The following is a 20,452-nucleotide window of genomic DNA, read 5'->3' as shown; positions in this document are numbered from 1 at the left end:
GTTCCCTGCATCGTCACCCCCAGCCTAAAAACCCCTCCTGCAAGAAACCTGCCCTCACCAACAAGCCCTCTTTCCAACAAGCCCTCCCCCTGCACCCTGCACTTCCATCTGCCACAGCCCCACTGCAGGGTGAGCTCCTCGAGGCGGGATGAATACCTGGTTCACTTCTGTCCTGGGCCCCTCACAGGACATGCTGTGTATTCAGGCCTCACTAAGGGTTGCTGAATAAAAGGCGGTGAACTCACTCCAGTGGTCACGGTTTAGAAACAGTCCTGATGTGGGACTCGGCAAGTAGAACCACCCTTTATTTCAGGGGCACCTTGATTTCCTTGCTTTTCTCTCTCCTGTCTCTTGTCTTTGGCTTTCATGACCTTTCTTATGTCCTGCTAGCGATTTCTGGGACTCATCCAGCTCTTGGCACTTGGGGAGGACGGCAACCTTGCTGTCCTCAGGTAGGCAATCCTGGTCTCAGGGGTGACCCATCCCTGTGCTCTTAAGGTCTGAGACCAGCCCCTGGTTCAGTGGGTATCTACACCGCAGCCCCACTGGACAAGTCGTGCTGAGGACCCGGAGAACATGTCTGTGCTTAGCATGAAAACATATGCAATACATATGACCAATAATTGCTTCTTGATTGAATTGAACAAGCTCGATGACCCAGAAGTTCTTCCTTGAGCTAACTTAAAGATCACTGCTTCCTTCTGGAACTCTCTCCAGGCCCTGTGGTAGTGGCTGAAATGCCCTCCTTTGCACTGACCTTGGGTGAAGAGACCTTTCCGAGCAGCAAATCTGAGTGCCCTCCCCCTGTGCCCCTGCCTCCTAGTTCCCTCCCTAGCAACCAACTACCTTTCATCCCATTGCCTTTGATTCTCACTTTAGAAGCTTCTTGGCAGGAGATAAAATATTAGTTGATTGGAAAACACACACACTAACATTTGCAGGGTATAAAGTAGGTGGGTTGTAACCAAATTTACTTTTAATTTGGCTGGGAACTGAACTCCGCAGGCAGCACTGACTGATTTGAATTTCTACCAGCTATAAACTGTGAACCAGCGGGGGCTCCAAGACGCAGGCAGGAGCCGCACTGATATCCCTATGCCCTAGGCCCTGGCAGCCAAGGCTCGGACTCACGCACACGCTCACACATGTGCATGCACACGACCATGCCCCCTTAACGACTCGTGCACACAGCACACACCTGTGCACAGGTAAATACCACCTCCACCCTCCACACACAGATCGATGAGCAGTGCACACGCAGAGTGCATGGAATTCACACCCAGTAGCAGACGGTGCACCTACATGTACCCTGTACACGTTCACACGGGAATATATAATGCATTCGTGTGGACACAAATATATACCCCCCACACACACCAATTACCCACAATGCATAATACATTCGTGCACACAGTTCACACAAATGTTTGCGTGATGGATACATGTAGAGACATTTATAAACAATGTACACGTCACATGCTACATATAAATAAATACACAATTCACGCACAGGAACATAGGGTTCACATACAGTGGGCACGCCAGGCACACCAACACGCACCATTCACTTTCAAACACACAAACACACGTGCATACTCACACGACATATATACAAGCAGCGGCACTCATGCACCCCCAGGCCCACACAAGTCCACATACGGGTCTGTCTTTCCCTTCCTCCTTCCCTCTCATCCACCCACGCTTTCCCTCTTCCTGTTCAGCAGGTACCTCCAACACTTGGGCTGTTAAGAGGACAGGCCCCCCTCCCCAACTGGACAGAACATTCCAGGTGGTCTCTACTTACTGTTTTTTGTGCCTCTTCTCTTCCCTTCTTTTGCTTTTTGGGCTGGAGGAGCTAAACGAGAAATGGCCAATTAATTGAAAGCTGCCAAATTCCAGTTAAAGATAAAATAAACAAATAGTTAAAATGCTTAACACACAGTGGCCATTAGATCCAGATGGTTTGCAGACGGACACCAATCATCCCCAAGACCAGAGCAATAGCGGCTGAATTTTTTACTGAGCAAGTTCAGCTCGAGACACGACTTGGGGTACGCGGGATGCCAAGATCAGCTTTTTGGCAGATGAATGATAACAGTCGTAATAAAGCGAAGAGTAACATCTGACATTTTCAAGGCTTTATTATAGGGTGGGCATGCTGCTAAATACTTTTTTGTCAATAATCTCATTTTATTCTCCCTGCAACTGATGGGTACAGACACAACATAATAAGTACTCATTTTACAGATGTGGAAACTGAGCCTCAGATGAGCCCAAAAAATCTTGCCCAGAATCACACAGATGAGCTGGGATGTGGCCCCAGACCATGGTTCTCCAGAGCCCTTGCTGTTGTCAGAGGAGTTTCTAAGAGAAGAGAATGGAATTTTCAAGGAGATACTCTGAAGCCTCACGAAGCTTGGCAGATTCTGAAATGTTCCGCCCATGAATATTCAAGTCTCTGGGTTTGATCGTTTTTGTTTTTGTTTTTAAGTCAGAGGGCTGGGATATGGATAGAAGGGACAATGACAACCCGGGGTTCCAGCGTAATCAAATCGAGGCCCCAGAAGGTGAAGACACACAGTGGTTCAAGTCAGACCAGCTTCAGGGGGTCACCCAGAATGCATTACTGGCTGAGGTCCTGGGAATGGGAAAATTGATTTCATCCAACTGAAAGCGTACCTTGACATGAGCTGGGCTCTGTCTCCATGTTTGAGACTCAGCCTGGGCAGTGAAAGAGCCCAGGACCTCACTGAATATTCCAAGTTCATGTCCCAGCTCCACTGCCTAGTTGTTGTGTGACCTTGGGGAAGTTACCTGTCTTCTCGGAGACCCAGTTTCCCTTGCTCAGGCTGTTGGGCTGAGTGGATAGATGACTCTGGTAACCACCGTCTACTTGTTAATTGAATGAATGAAAGGGATTTGCACTCTCCCAACTGCTCTAGCTGTGGCTATTCTTATTTAAGAAGCCACAACCGAGTGTCCTGAATCTGTCTGAGAGATCTGGGTTGCATTTTGGCTCTGCCCTTCTAACTGTGTGTCTGTGAGCATGCCTGTCACATCTCTTGTCTGAGTCTCAGTTTCTTCATCTGTAAAATGGGAACAACAAACATATCCACCACACAGGTGGTCATGAGGAGAAATGGGGATTAAACACACACACACACGTGGAAGGGGCTTAGCGCAGGATTCAATTTATAGGGAGTACCCGTAGGTGACAGCTTTATTTGAGCTCACCCAGTGTTTCCAGCATAGGACTTGGCCTCTGTCCCTTGGCCAGGATCTGGAAGGCTTTGGTAGGGTGGCTAGGGCTGATATTTCTCCAGATGCCCCAACCCCTGGTTTCCATCAGTGGTAAAACCAACAAACTCTGGTAAGGGTAGGGAGTGTTTCCAGGAAGGGCCATTGGTAGGGGCTGGGTCTGGAGAAATCAACCCTGATGGATGTTGAAAGCTGGCTTGGAACTTTCAGGAAAACCAGCCCAGATGTTCGTTTTGGAGGAAACGGAGACATGGGAAGATGAAAAGCATTTGCCCAAGAACACGCAGGTGGGGGCCGAGAGCTGAGCCCAGGAGCCACAGACAACTGAAGCAAGGAACCAGAGGTGACAAATTTCTTACCTGTGCCTTCTCTTCTTGGAGAATGACCTGATTGAAGGGAAAAAAAGGAAGAGAGAGAGGGAGGGAGGGAAGGAGAGAAAGGAGGAAGGAAGAAAGGAACAGAGGGAGGGAGGGAAAGAGGGAGAGGAGTAGGGAGGAAAGGAGGAAAATAAATATAGGTGAGTTTGAGGTTTCTCTTCCTGGGATGAATTTCCCCATCTAGACTGTGAGCAACTTGAGGTGAGAGGCTGGGTTTTCGTCACTGTTCTGTTCCCGGGGCCCAGAATCCTTATTCATGACCCATGATGGGTATTCAACAAACAGATGTGAAAAATGGGAGTTTTTCTTTCAACCCTGAAGCCTTGTTAATTGAGGAGAGAAAACAAGTAACCTCAATACATCCCCTACCCCTCGTTTTTATTTCCAAAAAAGTCAACCATCGTGAACCAAACATTCCGAGAAGTTGGAGAAGATGGACCAGCAGTAGGAGAGGTTTGGGGAAGGATGGGTGTCAGGTTTCCGCCTCTTAGCCTCGCATTTTGTGGTCCTCCTTCCTGATAAACCTTAGGCCAACTGGAACTGGTGGAAAGAGACTGTTTTTAACCTTCTGGCAAAGTCTTTTTCTCATGTGAAGAAACCCTTGAGTGAGAAGTCACTTGGCTTCCATGGTCCAGATACGGAAAAGTCCCCCAATCCGGGACAAACTGTTCAGTATAGGAAGGTGACAAGGTGGCAGTCCACAGTAATGGGAAGTCCATTGCCTCTGCAAAGGACCCCATGTTGGCAAAGGTTTCTAACACCAAAGTGACAACGTTTCACTGATTGGTTGGTCCATGTCTTGTAATCATCACAAACTCAGCATCAATCAGAACATCTGGGCAGGTGGGGGCCATAGTCAGTGAAACCAAACTGAGTTGAGACCATTCTGGCAACAAGGGATGACATGTGACCACACCCCTTGATTCGGAAAAGCCGCTTTGGGGCAACTTTGAACCAGGGGTGAGATGCGGGGGGAAAACCCAAATGAACCCCTTAATCTTTTGTCCTGTCATGATTAACTGCATAAGTAACCTACTATTGACGTAGGGAAATGGGAAGATAGAGATGAGCAAAAATAAAAGATAAACCACTCCTTCCCTATCCACCGTGGACCACAGCAAATAAGTTACACAGGGAGCTTCAAACTCCCTGTCCCCAGGGGCCAAGCAGGCTCTGTCAATGTGCGGAGATGTGGGGAGCCGGCTAAGTGAGGCCTGTGGCAAGCCGAGCACCCACGCTCTGTCTATATGCGCAGCAGCTCCTCAGCTCCAGCTCAGGGTTGCCTGTGGGAAAACTGGTCCAATGAAGACAGAGCTTCTGATTTCACAGAGGAACTGAGAAATTTGATTTTTTTATATTGCAAAATCTCCCAATTATAAAATGTTGGCTGGGCCCATGAATCACAGAATTGAGTCTTCTGGTGTATATCCTTCCAGTCTTTTTCTTCCCCCCATAAACATACGTGTGTGTGTGTGTGTGTGTGTGTGTGTGTGTGTGTGTGTGTCTGTGTTGGGCACCTTTCAGAACATGTGTCCAGTTCAGGATGCCCTTTAACTGTCCACACACGCGGACAATCCCAGGGGCCATGTTTTGCATGATACCATCCTCTCGGACACAGTTAAACCAACCAGAGAGGCCTTCCCTGGGAATTTGGAATAAGCACAAAACAGAGGTTCACTGTCCTCTCATGGCTGGGCCTGCAACATGGATAGATGGGAACAGGGTACAGCCATGTCTCCCATATGGAATGGGGAGCTGTATATCCTGCGTGGGTCCTATCAGCGCTCCGCTCCTCGGTCCCAGACCCTCCATGAGGCCTGGTTGATCCCTGAGACACTCCTGTCTCCTTATCATCGAATTCCCCTCTGGCCTGAGCGAGCCGTAGCAGACGTCTGGTCCTCCCAACGTACGTATACTAGATACAAATAGTGAACAATTCACAGGTAAATATTGTACACAAATGAAATGACATGCTTCCAAATGACCTCTTGGTGCCATCCACTCTCCTCCCAACTTCCACCCTACCTGGGTCATCCTGTTGGCCGACAAGGAAGGACCATACCTGTGTCGCTTATGTTTCTTGGAACTTTTCTTCTTCTTTTTCTTGACAGGTGATGGGCTGTATGATGGGGACCTACCGGGGGAAGGAGAGACCCTTCAGAGGGAGGTTCTTAAAAGCCAGGCTTGGTTTCAAAGAGACCCTTCTCAAGTCCCCATGCAGGTCTCACCTCTTTCAGTAACACACACAGGATAGTACCAATACTGATATTAGCTTGCATTTGTTTTAAACGTCAGACTGAGGTTCAGGTGACCCGAGTTCCAATCTCGACCTTGCCACCAATTCATGAAGTTAACAGATATGTCACTCCTCTCTCTGAGTCTGTTATGTCCCCACTGATAAAATACCAAGGTTCAAACTCAGTGCTAACCGGGGCTTCTCAGAACACATGAATGAAGCGGCCTGGGTGTCCGACGGTAGGGAATGGTGGTGAACGAGAGGGCGCCTGACGTAAGGGGCGACTGCTTCTCAGATCACCTGAAGGTCCCCTAGAGGAATGCAGGCCTGGGGCTTCTAGAACACCTGCCTTTCCAATGGAAGTCGCCAGGAAAACATATTTTCATATGAAATCTGCTGGCTTTTAGATGCTGGCCACCAATTCAGAAGACAAAGCAAAACAAAACAAAACAAAACAAAAAAAACATTTTACAGCTCAAACAAAACTTGTCTGCAGGGGGAAATGCAGGGTTGAGACTCTGCCGGTCCCCAAACAAGTGCCCAGTGGACGGTTATTGAATGTATGGATGAATCAGCCAGTGAAGCCTGATGCCTGCGGTTTCCTTCTTTAAAGAGTTCTCATGCCCACCCCTAAGATCAGGAAGCTCAAGTCACTTGGCCCAATTCCATCACTCATCCTACAGTAGCTGGAATTCAGGGTCTTCACTCTCATTCCCGTTTGGGTCCTCTTTGGGTCTGTCCTCTTAGAACAAGGCTAAAGGGTTGTCCAGGAAACAAGGTCCCAGAGAACCTGGAGTTGGGGCTTCCATTCAGACACTCCTCTCTGCTGCCCCCTGCAGGCTTCTTCAAATACTGCCTCTGAGGTTGGGAGTGATTTTCCACTCACCCCTCTAAAGTCTCTGCCCACCCTTTTGGGTTTGGAACTCTGGACATCCTTTTAGCCTGATGAATAGCAGCCTAGAAGAAAATCTGGAAATCTTTAAATAAAAAGATTTTTAAGGAATTTGTACATAGAAAAATAATTCATAGGGTACAAAGACATCAATAGCTGGCAAAAATACAAAATACATTATCTTTGTCATTAAACCTGAGAGATGGGTGTGGTGGAACCACCTGAGAAACCTGGAATCAAGCTCCTGCAGGTTCTGTCAGCCCCTCTTTTATTTGTTTTATTTATTTTATTTATCTGTCAGTCTGCTTTTATTTTCTCATCTCCAAGTGGGGACAATAATGCTTGCCTGGTAGATTGTGGTCAAGGGCAAAAGAGATCATGGAGAAAACAGTTCTCAAAAAAAAAAAAAAAAAAAAAGAAATCAATACTTATGGTTACGACTATGCTTCCAACTAATTGGTTCTTTATTATGTGGCAGACACTGTGACAGTTCTTTCCATCTCCATTTTTTCCCCACCTAATTCTCACCAAACCCCAAGAGGTCGGTATTATCACCACTTTACAGAAGTGGCAACAGGCACAGAGAGGTGAAGTGGCTTCCCTAAGGTCACACAGCTAGTTAAGAGGCAGAGAGGGAATCTGAACCCAAGGGGAATCACTTGGGGTTTGATTCCGAAACCCATTTTACCCGTTTTGTCCCTTCCCCCATCTTCAAGGTTTCATCTCCTCCTCGGGGTTCCCTCACCTCCTTCTTTTCTTCCTGGTGGATTTCTTCTTTTTCTTCTTCCCCCTGGAGGAAGGTGGTGACGTCAAGTCTTTGTCGCGGGAGGCACTGTGGGGAGCAGAGTCGGGCATTAGAGGACCCAGGGTTCCCCAAGCCCCCAACCAGGGCTGTTGCAGCTGGGGTAGAAGGACCCGGTTTCTTGGAGGATGAAGGACCCATCGCAAATACCTAATTACCACCTCATGGCTGATTCAGTCCTACCTCAGATTAACTGCCTCAAATAAAGAGTTAATGCCGACCTAATGAGACAGACGCTGTACGTTACCCAAACACCAATTGATTATTTAAAACAGAATTATAGAGGTTAACTGCTCTTTAATAGATTTATTATTGAATTTTCAAATGGTTCACCTCGGTAAATAAATCACTTTTTAAATAATTACTCAGCAGTCCAGCCCCTTCCCTCCCCAATCCATCTTGTCTGTAGTTCCTGCTGGAAATTTAATAGGAGGCGGATATGTTAAATAGCAGCTGATTATTAAAAGTATATTTGCTGAGGTCTAATGTAATGAGATACATATCTTATATCGCCTCACAGAACCTCAAAAACCTCTGCTCTTCAGGAATAATTATTTCCCATTCAATTAAATTCCAATGTTCAGGCTGCAGTTAAATGAAGTCAAGTTATCTCCTTTTATAATTGGGGCAGACTCCAGGGGATTTTTAAAAAACATTATCCCATGGCAAAAGGCGATGGTTGGGATGAAAAATTGCTTGGGAATTGAAACATGCCACCATAGTGGGAAAAATGTAATATTAATAAGAATATTAATGTCATGATTGGGAATAACACAACTACCGTTTATTCACTTATTATGTGCCAAGTGTTTTATATACTTCGATACTCACAAAAACGCTTTGAGGATGGTATGATTTTAATTGTCTCATTTTACAGATGAAGAAATTAAGGCTCAGAAAGTTGAACGGGCTTACCCATGGCTGCACAGTGAGGCAGTATCTATCTGAGCTGGGAACTGAGGTCAAGACCTGTGTGAGTCTTACCCTGAGAACTTTCCCACAAAACCAGCTGCATTCTCAAATTTGTTTGTGTAGCCATTCTTTTGGAAATTACCCAACTCTTCACAGAACATCATAAAATGCGGCCATGTTTAATTCCATTCTAAGAATCTGGATCATTCCGGTTAGTAGAAAAGTAATGATAAAGGGGTTACAATTTATGTGAAGATCTCTGCATTGCCCAATCGTATAGCTATATCTAGAACATTTTCAAGAGTCAATTTTAGCAGATTAAAAATAAATATCAGCGGGATTAAGTACTCAGCTACTTAACTACACTTACACCTTATAAAGGACAGAGCACACATTTCCAGGAAACAAACAGGCTGCCTGTGTAAATGTGGGAGGCCACTTCCAAATTTTTCCTTCAACGAGTGCTTGACACAGAGTAAGAGCCTAAAAAATATTTGGTGAGTGACCAAGCGAAGGATGAATGGATGAAATCATTTAACCACTGGTTAAATCATCTTGTTTCATATAAACATTTCCCAGTGTAACAGCTGCCAGGAATTTGAGAGAAAAAAAAACCAACTCTAAAACAGTTAAGGGAGAAATACCTAAGGCAAAAAAACAAACAAACAAAAAAACCTTTTACAACTGTCTTACTTTTTAACTATTTTTTTTTCAATTACCCTTGGCATACAATATTATATTAGTTTCAAGTGTACAACATAGTGATTAGACATTTATATAACTTACGATGTGATGATCTCAATAAATCTCGTACCCTTCTGACACCATACATAGTTGTTACAATATTATTGACTATGTTCCCTATGCTAGCTATACTTTACATCCCTGTGATTATTTTGTAACTACCAATTTGTGCTTTTTAAATCCCTTCCCTTTTTTCACCCATTCCCTCAACCCCACTCCCATCTGGCAACCGTCAAAATGTTCTCTGTATCTGTGAGTTTGTTTCTGTTTTGGTTGCTTGTTTATTTTTTTTTTTTTTATAGATTCCACATATAAGTGAGATCATATGGTATTTGTCTTTCTCTGTCTGACTTATTTCACTTAGCATAATACCCTCTAGGTCCATCCATGTTGTTGCAGATGGCAAGATTTCATTCTCTTTTATGGCTGAGTAATATCCCATTGCATATATGTACCATTTCTTCTTTATCCATTCATGAACTGATGGATATTTAGGTTGCTTCCACCTCTTGGCTATTGTAAATAATGTTGCAATAAACATATGGATCCATATGTCTTTTCGAATTAGTATTTTGGTTTTCTTCAGATCAATACGCAGAAGTGAAATTACTGGGTCCTTCTTTGTCTTGACTGGAAGTGTAGAAGTGTGTCGTATAAAACAGAGAAAGATTTCATTGTTTCAGTCAATTACTCCCACGTCTTTCTGGAACCCCAGCATCCTAGGTTTGGAAACTACTATCCTAGACTCAGATTTAAGTGATAGGGTAAAACCAAGAATCCCTTAATTTTGAATAGATTTGAGGTCTGCAAGGGTACATGATCCACCCCCCTCATAAATCCCAAGTGCTTTTACGCAGGTAGGTCTGTATGTCCTCTACCTCTTTCTTTCCTGGCACTAGTTCTCCTAGGTGTGCCCTCACAGCGGGGCTAGAAACGCCAGAATAGTGCTAAGTACACTGCAGTTATATCAGCAGCAGTGAAGTATGCAGTGGTTACGTATCCAGCGGTTCAGTAGCCAGTGGTCAAATATGCAGAGGGTACGTACGCAGCAGTAAAGAATGATGGCTCTATAAACTGACACACCTGGAAGGAGTAGACTGGGTAGAGGAGTGGACATCATCTGTGAACACCACCCTGGCTTTTCAAGCCACTTCTTCCCAATTAAGTTCTCAACCAGAGGTCCCTGTTTATCAGCCTCAGGGGCTACGAATCCTCTAAAACAGAACACAGCTTCGGGGCGCATTCCTGGACATACACAGTTTTCCTGGGGGCAGCACTCATCTAATTCTCAAATGGGTGACCAATATGACTTACAACCGCTACCTTCATGACCCAAGAACTCCAGGATAGAAGAAGAGAATTTGGATCAGATCAGCCATCCTTAGGCTAACCTTGGCCCAACTGACTTCAGTTTTCACATCCGTAAAATGGGTTTGACACCCCCTGATTCAACATAAGGGGGCAGAGGTTGTCTCTGGGGGTATTGCTGACTAGGACACTAGATTCATTTTCTGTCTGTCACTGTGGGGTGGGTAGATGCAGGCTCAGGGCAGCGAGAAGAGTGGTGACTTGGCTGAGGAGTAGAAAGAAAGCTTTCAACCAGTCGGGGATTATTTGACAGTGTTACAAAGAGAATCAATTCTCAAAAGGCCAAAGGCAGGCCAGGCTTTGTACGTGTATAGTACCAAGTTTCTAAGTAGAAGGCAGGGGGATAGCTCAGCTTTTACATGAGGCATCCAAGTACAATGTGGCAGCTTTAAGTCTAGACTGTAAGACCAGAGAGACCAGAGTTCAAAACTTTCTTCTGCCACTTACTGGCTGCCATATTTTGGGTGAGTCACTTTACCTCTCCAAGCCTCATAAAATCCTGTATCCTCAGATGTCAGCATAGGGCCAGTCACGTGGTAGATGCTCACGAAATACCGGTGGAGTAACGGAATTAAGGAATAAATGCAAAGATCTGGAACTGGGGACATAGATCTGGGCTGAAGTCATGATTTGGGAGTCAGTGGCTCACAGTGTCATTAAAATGGACAGGAACTACTCTGTCATTTAAGGCAGGGGCAACAAACGATGACCCGTGGACCAAATCTAGCCCATCTCCTGTTTTTATAAATGAAGTGTTATGGAAACATAGCTATGTCCATTTGATTACAGGTTGTCCGTGGCTGTGTGGTGCTACAATGGCAGGGTTGGTAGGCATGGCAGAGACCATCTGGCCCACAGACCTAAAATATTCTCTACCTGGTCACCTAGAGGAAAAATTTTGCTGATCCCTGATTTAAAGGTCTGAAAGAGGAGGCCAGAGAGACAAACATCATTTCTACATCTTTAACTTGAACTTTCTCATTGGACTGAAGAGAGAAGTGGGGGCAGCATCTCACCTGCGTGCTCTGGCAGGACTGAACTCCCGGCGGGTCTTGTCTCTCTCCCAGCTGTCGGTGCCCAGGGCCTCAGTGGCCAGATGCTGGCTCAGCTTATCCGAGGGTCCATCCTGAGCTGGGACCATGGGGCTGCTCGGAGGTTCTGTCCTACAAGGGCAGAAATAAGGAGGCACATGTATTAGTATATGGTACAGACTCAATGTTCGTTCGGTTTTCATAGATGTCCTCGTTTCCCAGGTTTCCTTGCGGTTAGGTTGGGGCCACGAGATTATCTTTGGCCAATGGTGTCTGAATGAGGGGGTAACATATGTCAATTCCGTTTGATGCAGTAAGATTTGTGTGCTTTCTCCAGCTCTTGCTTTGTCACAGGGATGTTGGAGGCCACGTGCTCTGAAAGGTGAAGCTATGTGGTGGAGGAGAGAAGCCTGAACCACATCAGATTTTGCAGGATAGAAATAAACCTCAGTTAGGTTAAGCCACTGAGATAGAGTTCGTTTGTTACTGCAGCATAGCCTGTCCTATCCTGATTAAATCACAAGGAGAGGCTGAAAACCCGCATGTCACTTCCTTCCTCAAGGCATGATTTGAGATCAAAGCCTGATAGGATTAGTTCCAACTCCCCTTTGTTATTTCTATTCCATTTCTCTGACTTATATGGTACAGAGACACCTGAATTCAAATACTGTTTTCACCATTTAGTAGCTACAGGACCTGAGGCGAGCCACTCAACCTCTCTGAGTCAGTTTTCTCAGTCATAATATAGGGAATAACATCAGTCCATATATTGTTGAGTTGTTGTGGAGGTAAAAGAATAGAAGTAAACAGGAAGACCTAAAAAGTGTCAGCGTCCTTTCCCTTTACTTCCCCATGAAGCAAATCTCCCATTTGGTGTCCTTAGCAGGGATGAGGCCACCTACGTGAGATGCAGTTCCCGTGAAGGCCTGAAGTTCCCTCCTTCATCTAAGATGAGCTCTGAACACACGGAAATTACCTGAGTGCCACCTCCTTTGAGTGCCAGAGAGGGAAAGGAAGTTGCACACTCAGTCTTTGAAGAGATTCTCACTCAAATCTCCGGGCTCCTGAGACACAGGTGGATCTGGCACCAACCAGCAGGCGCCCCTCCCGGCTCACACTGCCTGCAGATTCCAGGTCAAGCATCGATCAGAAACGTCAGAACGTCAGCATCTCTCAGCACCAAAGTCCTGCAGCCAGTGCATCAAGAGTGCTTTTATGGCTCGGGAGGAATGCGTCTGATAAGCCCCCTGCTCCTTAGGACTGCTAGGAGAGCAGGCCAAGCCCAGTCGATATCAAAGGAAGGGCAGCAAAACACATCCATCTCGGCAGCCACTGATGGTGCAGCTTTAGAAGCAGAGCTGGGGGAGACTGCAAACCCAGGAGAAACAAACATGCTGGTCAGGGCTTCTCTCCTCACTGCCAACTCCATGCTTCCAGAACTCCCACACACCCTGCCCAGCTTCAGCTTTCTCTATATCTCCCTGCCCCTCCTCTTCTACTATGAGGGTCCCATGTCCATGCCTTTGATCCTGCCAGTCTATTCATGGGGAATGCTGTCCTCGCTCTTCTCAAACAACTCAAGGCTTGTGATTTCCGCCCAGCCCCCTGCAAGGCTTGCCTCTTCCCATGCTTATTCTGGCTTAGGCTAACCTGCATTCATGAACTCCAGTTCCCTCAGTGTCTGCAATGTGTCCAGGCCAGTTTGAAACGAGGGGACGCAATGAACAAGACAGAGATGTACCCTGTGATCACGGGAAAGATGGTGGGTACGACTGCCAGGCACTGGGGCACAGGCTCCGGGCGAGGACAACGCCTCAGTCATCACTGCCTGCAGCAGCGTTCAGAATGAGGGATGGGGAGACCCCGGCCATGGTGTGATGAGGACATATCAAACCGTATAACGGTGTTGCTGCAGTTTACAACCTGACCCTCCCTGATGAGGTAGACCGTCCTTCTCACCCTCAGCACTGGCTTCACCTTCCCGGTGGGGCGGACCCCACCTGAGATTATAAAGCAAATAAAAACATAACTCATTCTACCAGGCAGACAGGGAGTGGTGGGGAAAGGAAGAAAGGACTCCTCCATAATATAACACTTAAGATCTTCTTTCAAGATGTTCCAACACTTTGCTTCTCAATTTTCTTAAAACTGAAAGAGACGCAGGGAGCATACAGTCTGGAGTTTCTCAAACCTGACACAGTATCCGAACCCCCCAAAGGGCTTTTAACAATACAGATTTCTAGGTCCCATTGTAGCCACAATACATCAGAGTCTCAAAGGAGTGAAACGCAGAATTTGCATCGTAAAGAAACGTCACAGCTAATTCCTCCTCCTATGGGATCAAGAATAAAATGCAAATTGATTAAGTGGGACTAAAAGGCTCTGTCTGACCCGGCCTCTGCCCTGCTCCAAATCCCGACTCCTACCCCTCTCCCTGTCTCTTACTCTGCTCTAGCCACATGGCCTCCTTGCTTTTCCTCGGGGCCTTTGCCCCTTCTGTTCCCTCCACTTGGCACGCTGTTTTTCCAGCTCTTTGCATGCCTGGCTCCTTCCTTTCGTTTACATGCCATCTTCTCAGGGAAGCCCTCCCTCGCCCTCTGTGTAACCTTGCTCCTCCTGTTACCTGCCCCCATCACAGTAGCCCATGGTGACTTCCTACAGAGCACTTGTTACTATGCTTATTTGCTTCACATTTGTTTTCTGGACTAGGATGTAAGCTTCAGGAGAATGGGAACTAATCTCTTTTCTCACCGCGGAATCCCCAGGGATATAGTGCCTGACATAGTACGTTTTTTGCTTGATAGAGATTTGTTGAATGAATGACTGAACGAATGAATTCTGATGACTGATCTCACGTGGGAACCACAGATCAGATTCTACCTCTCCTTACATGTAAAGAAGCAGAAGCCCAGGGGGCCGGGACCAGTCTGAAGTTACACAGCACTTCAGCAGACTCAGACCTCAGCTCTGGTACCACCCCTCCCCCCACAGCCCCACCTGCTTTCCTTCCCAGCCTCCACCTCTGCATCCTTGCAAGGCTTTAAGAAAAACTCTGTGTTCCAGCTTTGTTGAGGAGTACCGGCAGCTGCCCCATTTTTACCACGCAGCCCTTCAATGTTGCATTAAAAAAAAAATACTTAAAAGGAGGTAAGATCTTCAGGGGACAGCTAAAACAGTGAAGTCAAGGGCCTGCACGCTCCACTTCACGGAGAAGGGAGGGAGCCATGAGTGCTGAATTCCTCAAGGCCTCTCCCCCTCTCCTTTCTTGCTAATCAGCGACCTGGAGCTTAGTTGCTGCTCTCCGTAGTCATGGCAACCAAAAGATTCCCAGCCTCTGAGAGAGTCAGGGCTGAACTTTCCGAAAAACTCTCCAAGAAGCCTGACTCCCAAGCCACATCCCTGCTTCCTGCATCAAAGCATCCCTCTCCCAACCAAATGCTCATTCGACCCAGGATTGGGTGTAGATCCCAGGGCCCCAAGCACTAGATTGAGTTAAACACCACTTGGGGAATCAGAGAGCAACAATGTTGGAGTGGAGTGGAAAGGGCCACCAGCCCTGGCACACCTCTGACAGAGTGGGGAAACTGAGGCCCCATGAGGCAAAGGGTCTTGCCCAAGGTCACATGACGGGTGACTCACATCAGAGCTGTGGCTGAAAACATGGTCCTTTGATACCCAGTCCAGTGCTCTTTCCACATCACTCGATCACAGCGGCAGCTGGCACTTAGCAAGCATCTCTCTGCTCCGTGCCAGACACCGAGCTAAGCACTTCTCATTCATCATCTCATTTAAGCTTCCAAAGAAACCCAGGAGCAGGCATGGTCATCCCCACTGTATGGAGGGAGAAACTGAGACCCAGAAGCGTAAGTGGCAAGAACATCCTGCCCTCTCTGTGTATCAGAGTCAACTGAGGATAAAGGAAAGCAACCTAGAAAACGCTTTGAAATTGCAAGGGAATGCGTAGGAGCATATGGGGAATCTTGGTAATTTCCCTGCAAGACAGGGACTTAACGTGTGTTTGCAGAAGCGGCTGCATTCCAAGGCTTCTCATGGGGCTGACCCAGCGCAGAGACAAGATGGAGTTGGCTAACTTGTGCCTGGGCTCCCGGGACTTCAGCGTGGACCTGGTAATATCCTGACCTGAGGTCTTACTATCAAGTCTTTTTCCAATTAAGCCTCGGTGGGCATAATCTGCAGGAGCTGTTGACTCTGAGCTTTGCTACCATGGCTGGAAAACACATAGGAACCTGGGGAAAGACAGGGAATTCCAGAGACATCCTTGGGATGGCATCATTTGGATGTGGGGGCAGTCCTGATCATTTAGGAGAAACTAAATGAGAAGAGAAAGATTTATGAGGCTGGCATCTCCCTCATCACTTCCTTCGTCAGTCAACAGGTGTTTACTGAGTACCTACTTCGTATCAGATATCAAAGACCCGAAAGTAGCTAAGACTTGTCTCTGTCCTCAAGGAGTTCCCAGCCTGGAAGGGGAATTACCATGTGGTATAGTAAGTTCTCTGATGGGGAGGAGCTCAGAGGGTTTGGGAACCACAGAAAGAGCACCTAATCCAGTTTGGGGAATCTGAGCACCTGGCCATGGAAAGCTTCCTGAAAGATGTATGGAAATTGGTCAGAAGAGTGGCATACAGTGAGCTGTGTGCAAAGTGGCCCCAAGACACAGCAGTGGACTTCACGTAACTGCAGAGGAGGGAGTAAGTTGAAAGAGACAGTTGGGGTGAAGGGGGGAAGGTGAGAGTTGAGATTGGCTTACTTCATTTAGCATAATGCCCTCAAAGATCCCTCCATGTTGTCTCAGATGGCAGGGATTCCTTCTCTTTTGATGGCTGAATAACCCACTGACTATATATAGTTATACCACAACTTCTTTATTCATCTATTGATGGACACTATTGTAAAGAATGTTGCAATGAACACGGGGAAGCAGAAAAAAAAAGTTGAGACTGGGAAAGAAGGGGGGTTGGATCCTCAGGGCCACGTGGACAGGTGCTTCTCACACCTTTATGTGCCCAGGAATCACCTGGGGACCTTGTAAGAATGCAGGTGCTGATTCAGCTGGTCCGAACTAGGGCTGGAGCGTCTGCACTTCTAGCCAGTTCCTAGGTGACGCTGCTGGTCCATGGACCACACTTTGAGTTGCCAGATTATAGGCTTTACAAAGGATTTGGGCTTGACCCTGAGGGCTGGCCTACATAGATAAGCACACACTCTCCTCAGGCAGCTGATGTGAATGATTTAGCTCAGTTCTCAGGGCCGAGAGCAAGCGAGTGTGTGAACAGGTATGTACAGCGGGGTGCCAAAAAATGTATACACATTTTAAGCAAGGAACACTGTATTAAAATTGTAATAATCTATACCGATCACAAAAGATGAATACAAGTCACATTTGACTTTGGCAACGACAAGCGGCGCTCAACGTGGTTACCGACAGCGTCCAGACTGTGTCCAGTTCTGATTACGGTGAACTACTGCTTGAGCAACAATGACTCAAGTGTCCACTTGTCTACATTTTTTTGGCACCCCCGGTACGTGTGTGTAGTTAACACTCTTGTATATCAAAAACAGCCCAGTTCCTAAATCCAGCTCAAAGGACAAAAGGAGCATATGGAGAAAAATCAGCTCAGCATTTCTACCAGCTCAGCCAAGGAGGTCAGGCACCCAACCTGCCTGGCTTCGGAACGCTCATCACAGAACCCTCCAATTGACCCCAAATCACCCCCTCATTTCTCCCTCCACAGGCTGGCCTACCGATCGCCTATTTGCCTAGTGAGGGATCCAACTGCTGAGAGGAAGATTGGATTCCATTCTTGGGACTGTCTGAAATGCAGGCTGCCCTCACTTGGGAAATGGCTGAATTCCAAAACGTAATGGTTTTCCACTTGAACAGGTTGCAGAAGGTAATTAGGTGATGCTGAGAAAGTGCCCAGGTCCTCGAGGCCCACTGACCTGGGTTCAAGCCCTGATTCTGCCGAGCTGCGTCACCACGGGCAAGAAGAACATCTCTCACCCAGGACGTCCTCAGGACCTTCGTATCAGCTGGAATTGCAGACAGGGTTTCCATTTCTCCAGCGAGGGCAAGTTGCTGACTGTATTTTCTTGGCATGAGTGAAACTGTGCTAAGTTCCTTTTGGGCATCATTCCAGCCACTGCTGGAGGAGACAGAGCAAGCCAGATACGCTGGGAACAGGGCGGAAGCCCTCCGCCTGATAGGAAGTCTTCAGCCCAGGGTAGGAGGAGCCTTGGTTCAAGAGCCGAGAGAATAAAGTGCTGTCAAGAACTGTTCACTTATTCTTCATTCAGTCACTGAGTCAACACGTACTTATTGAGCATCTACTATATGTAGACACTCTTAGGCATTGGAGACACAACAGAGAACAAAACAGGAAAACATCCCTGCCTGTTGGAACTTGCATTCTGTGAGATGGGCAGAGGGAGGAGGAGAACAGAAAATTCACATAGTTTTAAGTAGCAAGTATTGATATTGTTGGAAGGCGATCAGTGCTATAGAGGAAAGAAATAGAGCAGGAAAAGGGAGTCTGGGCGTGCTGCTGGGAGGGGGCTGCGATTTTAAATGCGTGATCAGAGAGGGCCTCATTGAGAAGGTAACATTTGGGCAAGACTTGAAGGCGATGAGGGAGTGAGCCTGGTGCATGCCTGGGAGACAAGCATCATAGGCATAAGCCATGGCCAATGCAAAGGCCCTGGGGTAGGAACATACTAGATGCATTGAAGGTAAAAATGAGGGATCAAGGGGGAGAATAATAGAGGTGATGTCAGAGAGGTAATGAGGAACCAGATCATGGACGGTCTCGTAGGCTATTGGAAGAACTTGACTTTTTCTCTGAATGAGATGAGAAGCCATTGCAGTGTTCTGAGCGCAGGATGGATGTAATCTGACTTAGGTTTTAAAGGGTCTCTCTGGCAGCTTGCTGAGTGTAATCGGCGAGGGAGTTGGGATAAATGCAGGAAAACCAGTGAGAAGATGATTGCAACATCCCACATGAGAGAAGATGGTGTGTGGGATAAGTGTTATCACTCCACAATGGTAAAAAGTGGTCAAATTCGGGACATATATTGAAGTTGGAATCAACAGAGTTTGCTAATGGATTGGATATGGAGTGTGAAAGAGAGGGGTCACAGGGGACTCCAAGGTTTTTGGTCTGAACTACTGGGAGGGTGAAGCTGCCAATTAATGAGCCTAGGGCAGCAGCAGGTGGAGGAGGGTGCTTTGGAAAGGTTCTCTGGAACTCAGTTTTGGACATGTTAGTTCTGAGAAGTCAACTAGACATCCATGTGGAGATGTCAGGGAGGCATTTGGGTACATGGACCAGAATTCAGAGAAGACATTAGCACTGGGAGGATGAACTTGAGAGATGTTAGGATTTACATGGTATTTCAAGCCAGGAGATTGGATCTTTCAGGGCGTAAGATGGAGCACCTCGCTAGAATGAGGGAAACTGGAGAGGTAGGGAAGCTCTGATGGCATTGTACCAGTGGGATTTGGGGATAACAAAATGGCTCAATAGAAGTGTCCCAGCCATGTGGACTGGCTCTTAAAATATACTCATTAGGTGTCTGACTCCTCCCATTCATTCGTTTAGATGCAATGATTCATTTATGATTTATGTATGAATTCATCTATTCATTAGTCATTTACTCACGCGTTTATTATTCATTCATTCCCTCATGTGCTAAGTGACCTTGGGCAAGTCTCTTCCCCTCTCTGGTGAAATCACAAATTATATGCACCTCTCAGGGGTGCTGTGAGGATGAACTGACATGATGCATGTCCGGTGCTTAGACAGTTTCCAGCACACGGTGGTACTTTAAATATCCATACTTTCCAGGAACAGGTTATACTGGTTTCCAGCCTTACTTGCAAAGCTTGCCACTGAGGACTCACACACTGCTGATTCTGATCCCCTTTCGTCAAACAGCCCAAGGCAAGGGATTCTGGGAAGGGAAAGGGCAGGCAGGTTGGAGTGCCCTTGAGTGTCCCAGGAGCTCCTCCCTACACTGGGGCCATGGCTGCCCACCGCCAAACTGAGTGGTTTCTTCTGAACCTAGTAAAGGATGGTCTTTTCCCATTCCAGGCTGTGTCCTGGCTTCTTTCTCTCTCTCAATAGCCGGGGGATGAATGTTTCTCCCCCTGTCCTCCCAGAGTCACTCACCATACATACCCTTTCCTCAGCTAACCTATAGATGATAGAGGCGCGGGGGACTTCTGAGAGTATGGCACAATGGGGACTTCACGTTCCTGCACACACACACACACACACACACACCCCTCCTTCCTGAGGCTGAAGTTTGGAAGAAAATTCCTAACAAGGAGAGAGTAAGCTGCCGCTAAAAATCTGCAGAGAGGACAGCACAGACAAGTCACAAATCTCGATGGCAGGCAGCGAGCAGGCAGTGAGCTCCTGAGGTCTGGGCTCGTTAGTTTTAAAATAACACAGCAGAGAAATGAGATAAAGGGCTTCTGCGAAGGAAGCTGTCAGGCGCCTCGCCTGACACTGTTGGAACCACCGGAGGGGCCTGTCTCTGCTCCTGGGTCCCAGAAACAGAGATTGCCAGCTGGGGCAGGGGCTGTGTTGCCAGCTCAGAGTCAGAGCTTGTCAGAACTGGGCCAGCCCTTGGACGACACTGAACCCGAGCCTGGAGAGGAAGCTGAGGTCCAGAATGGTCACGTGCTACACTCAAGGGCACTCGGCAAGTTAGGGGCTAAGCAGGGCGACCACTCAGTTCTCCTGCAGCTGTAGTGGAAGCTGTTGGTCAGGTGGGTATAAGCTGGTTGCAAATGCCTCACAGGTGTCC

At 47.1% G+C, this 20,452-nt stretch overlaps 1 protein-coding gene across 2 annotated transcripts in view; it reads right to left on the bottom strand.

The window, feature by feature from the left end:
- The window catches only part of SRRM4 (serine/arginine repetitive matrix 4), a 151,775-nt gene that overhangs the window by 32,519 nt on the left and 98,804 nt on the right, over window positions 1-20,452 (bottom strand). For both annotated transcript variants that reach the window (XM_081037953.1, XM_081037954.1), the window contains exons 2-6: window positions 11,606-11,752; window positions 7,509-7,595; window positions 5,698-5,769; window positions 3,618-3,644; window positions 1,805-1,855 (exon numbers count right to left, since the gene is read on the bottom strand). In XM_081037953.1, the coding sequence (XP_080894079.1) occupies window positions 1,805-1,855; window positions 3,618-3,644; window positions 5,698-5,769; window positions 7,509-7,595; window positions 11,606-11,752 (384 nt within the window). The remainder of the gene's footprint in view (window positions 1-1,804; window positions 1,856-3,617; window positions 3,645-5,697; window positions 5,770-7,508; window positions 7,596-11,605; window positions 11,753-20,452) is intronic.

The sequence above is a fragment of the Rhinolophus hipposideros genome (assembly GCF_964194185.1).
Source record: "Rhinolophus hipposideros genome assembly, chromosome: 24".
In the NCBI taxonomy this organism is placed as follows: domain Eukaryota; kingdom Metazoa; phylum Chordata; class Mammalia; order Chiroptera; family Rhinolophidae; genus Rhinolophus; species Rhinolophus hipposideros.
The sequence above is the reverse complement of the archived record's forward strand: the minus strand, read 5'-3'. Positions and strand labels throughout refer to the sequence as shown.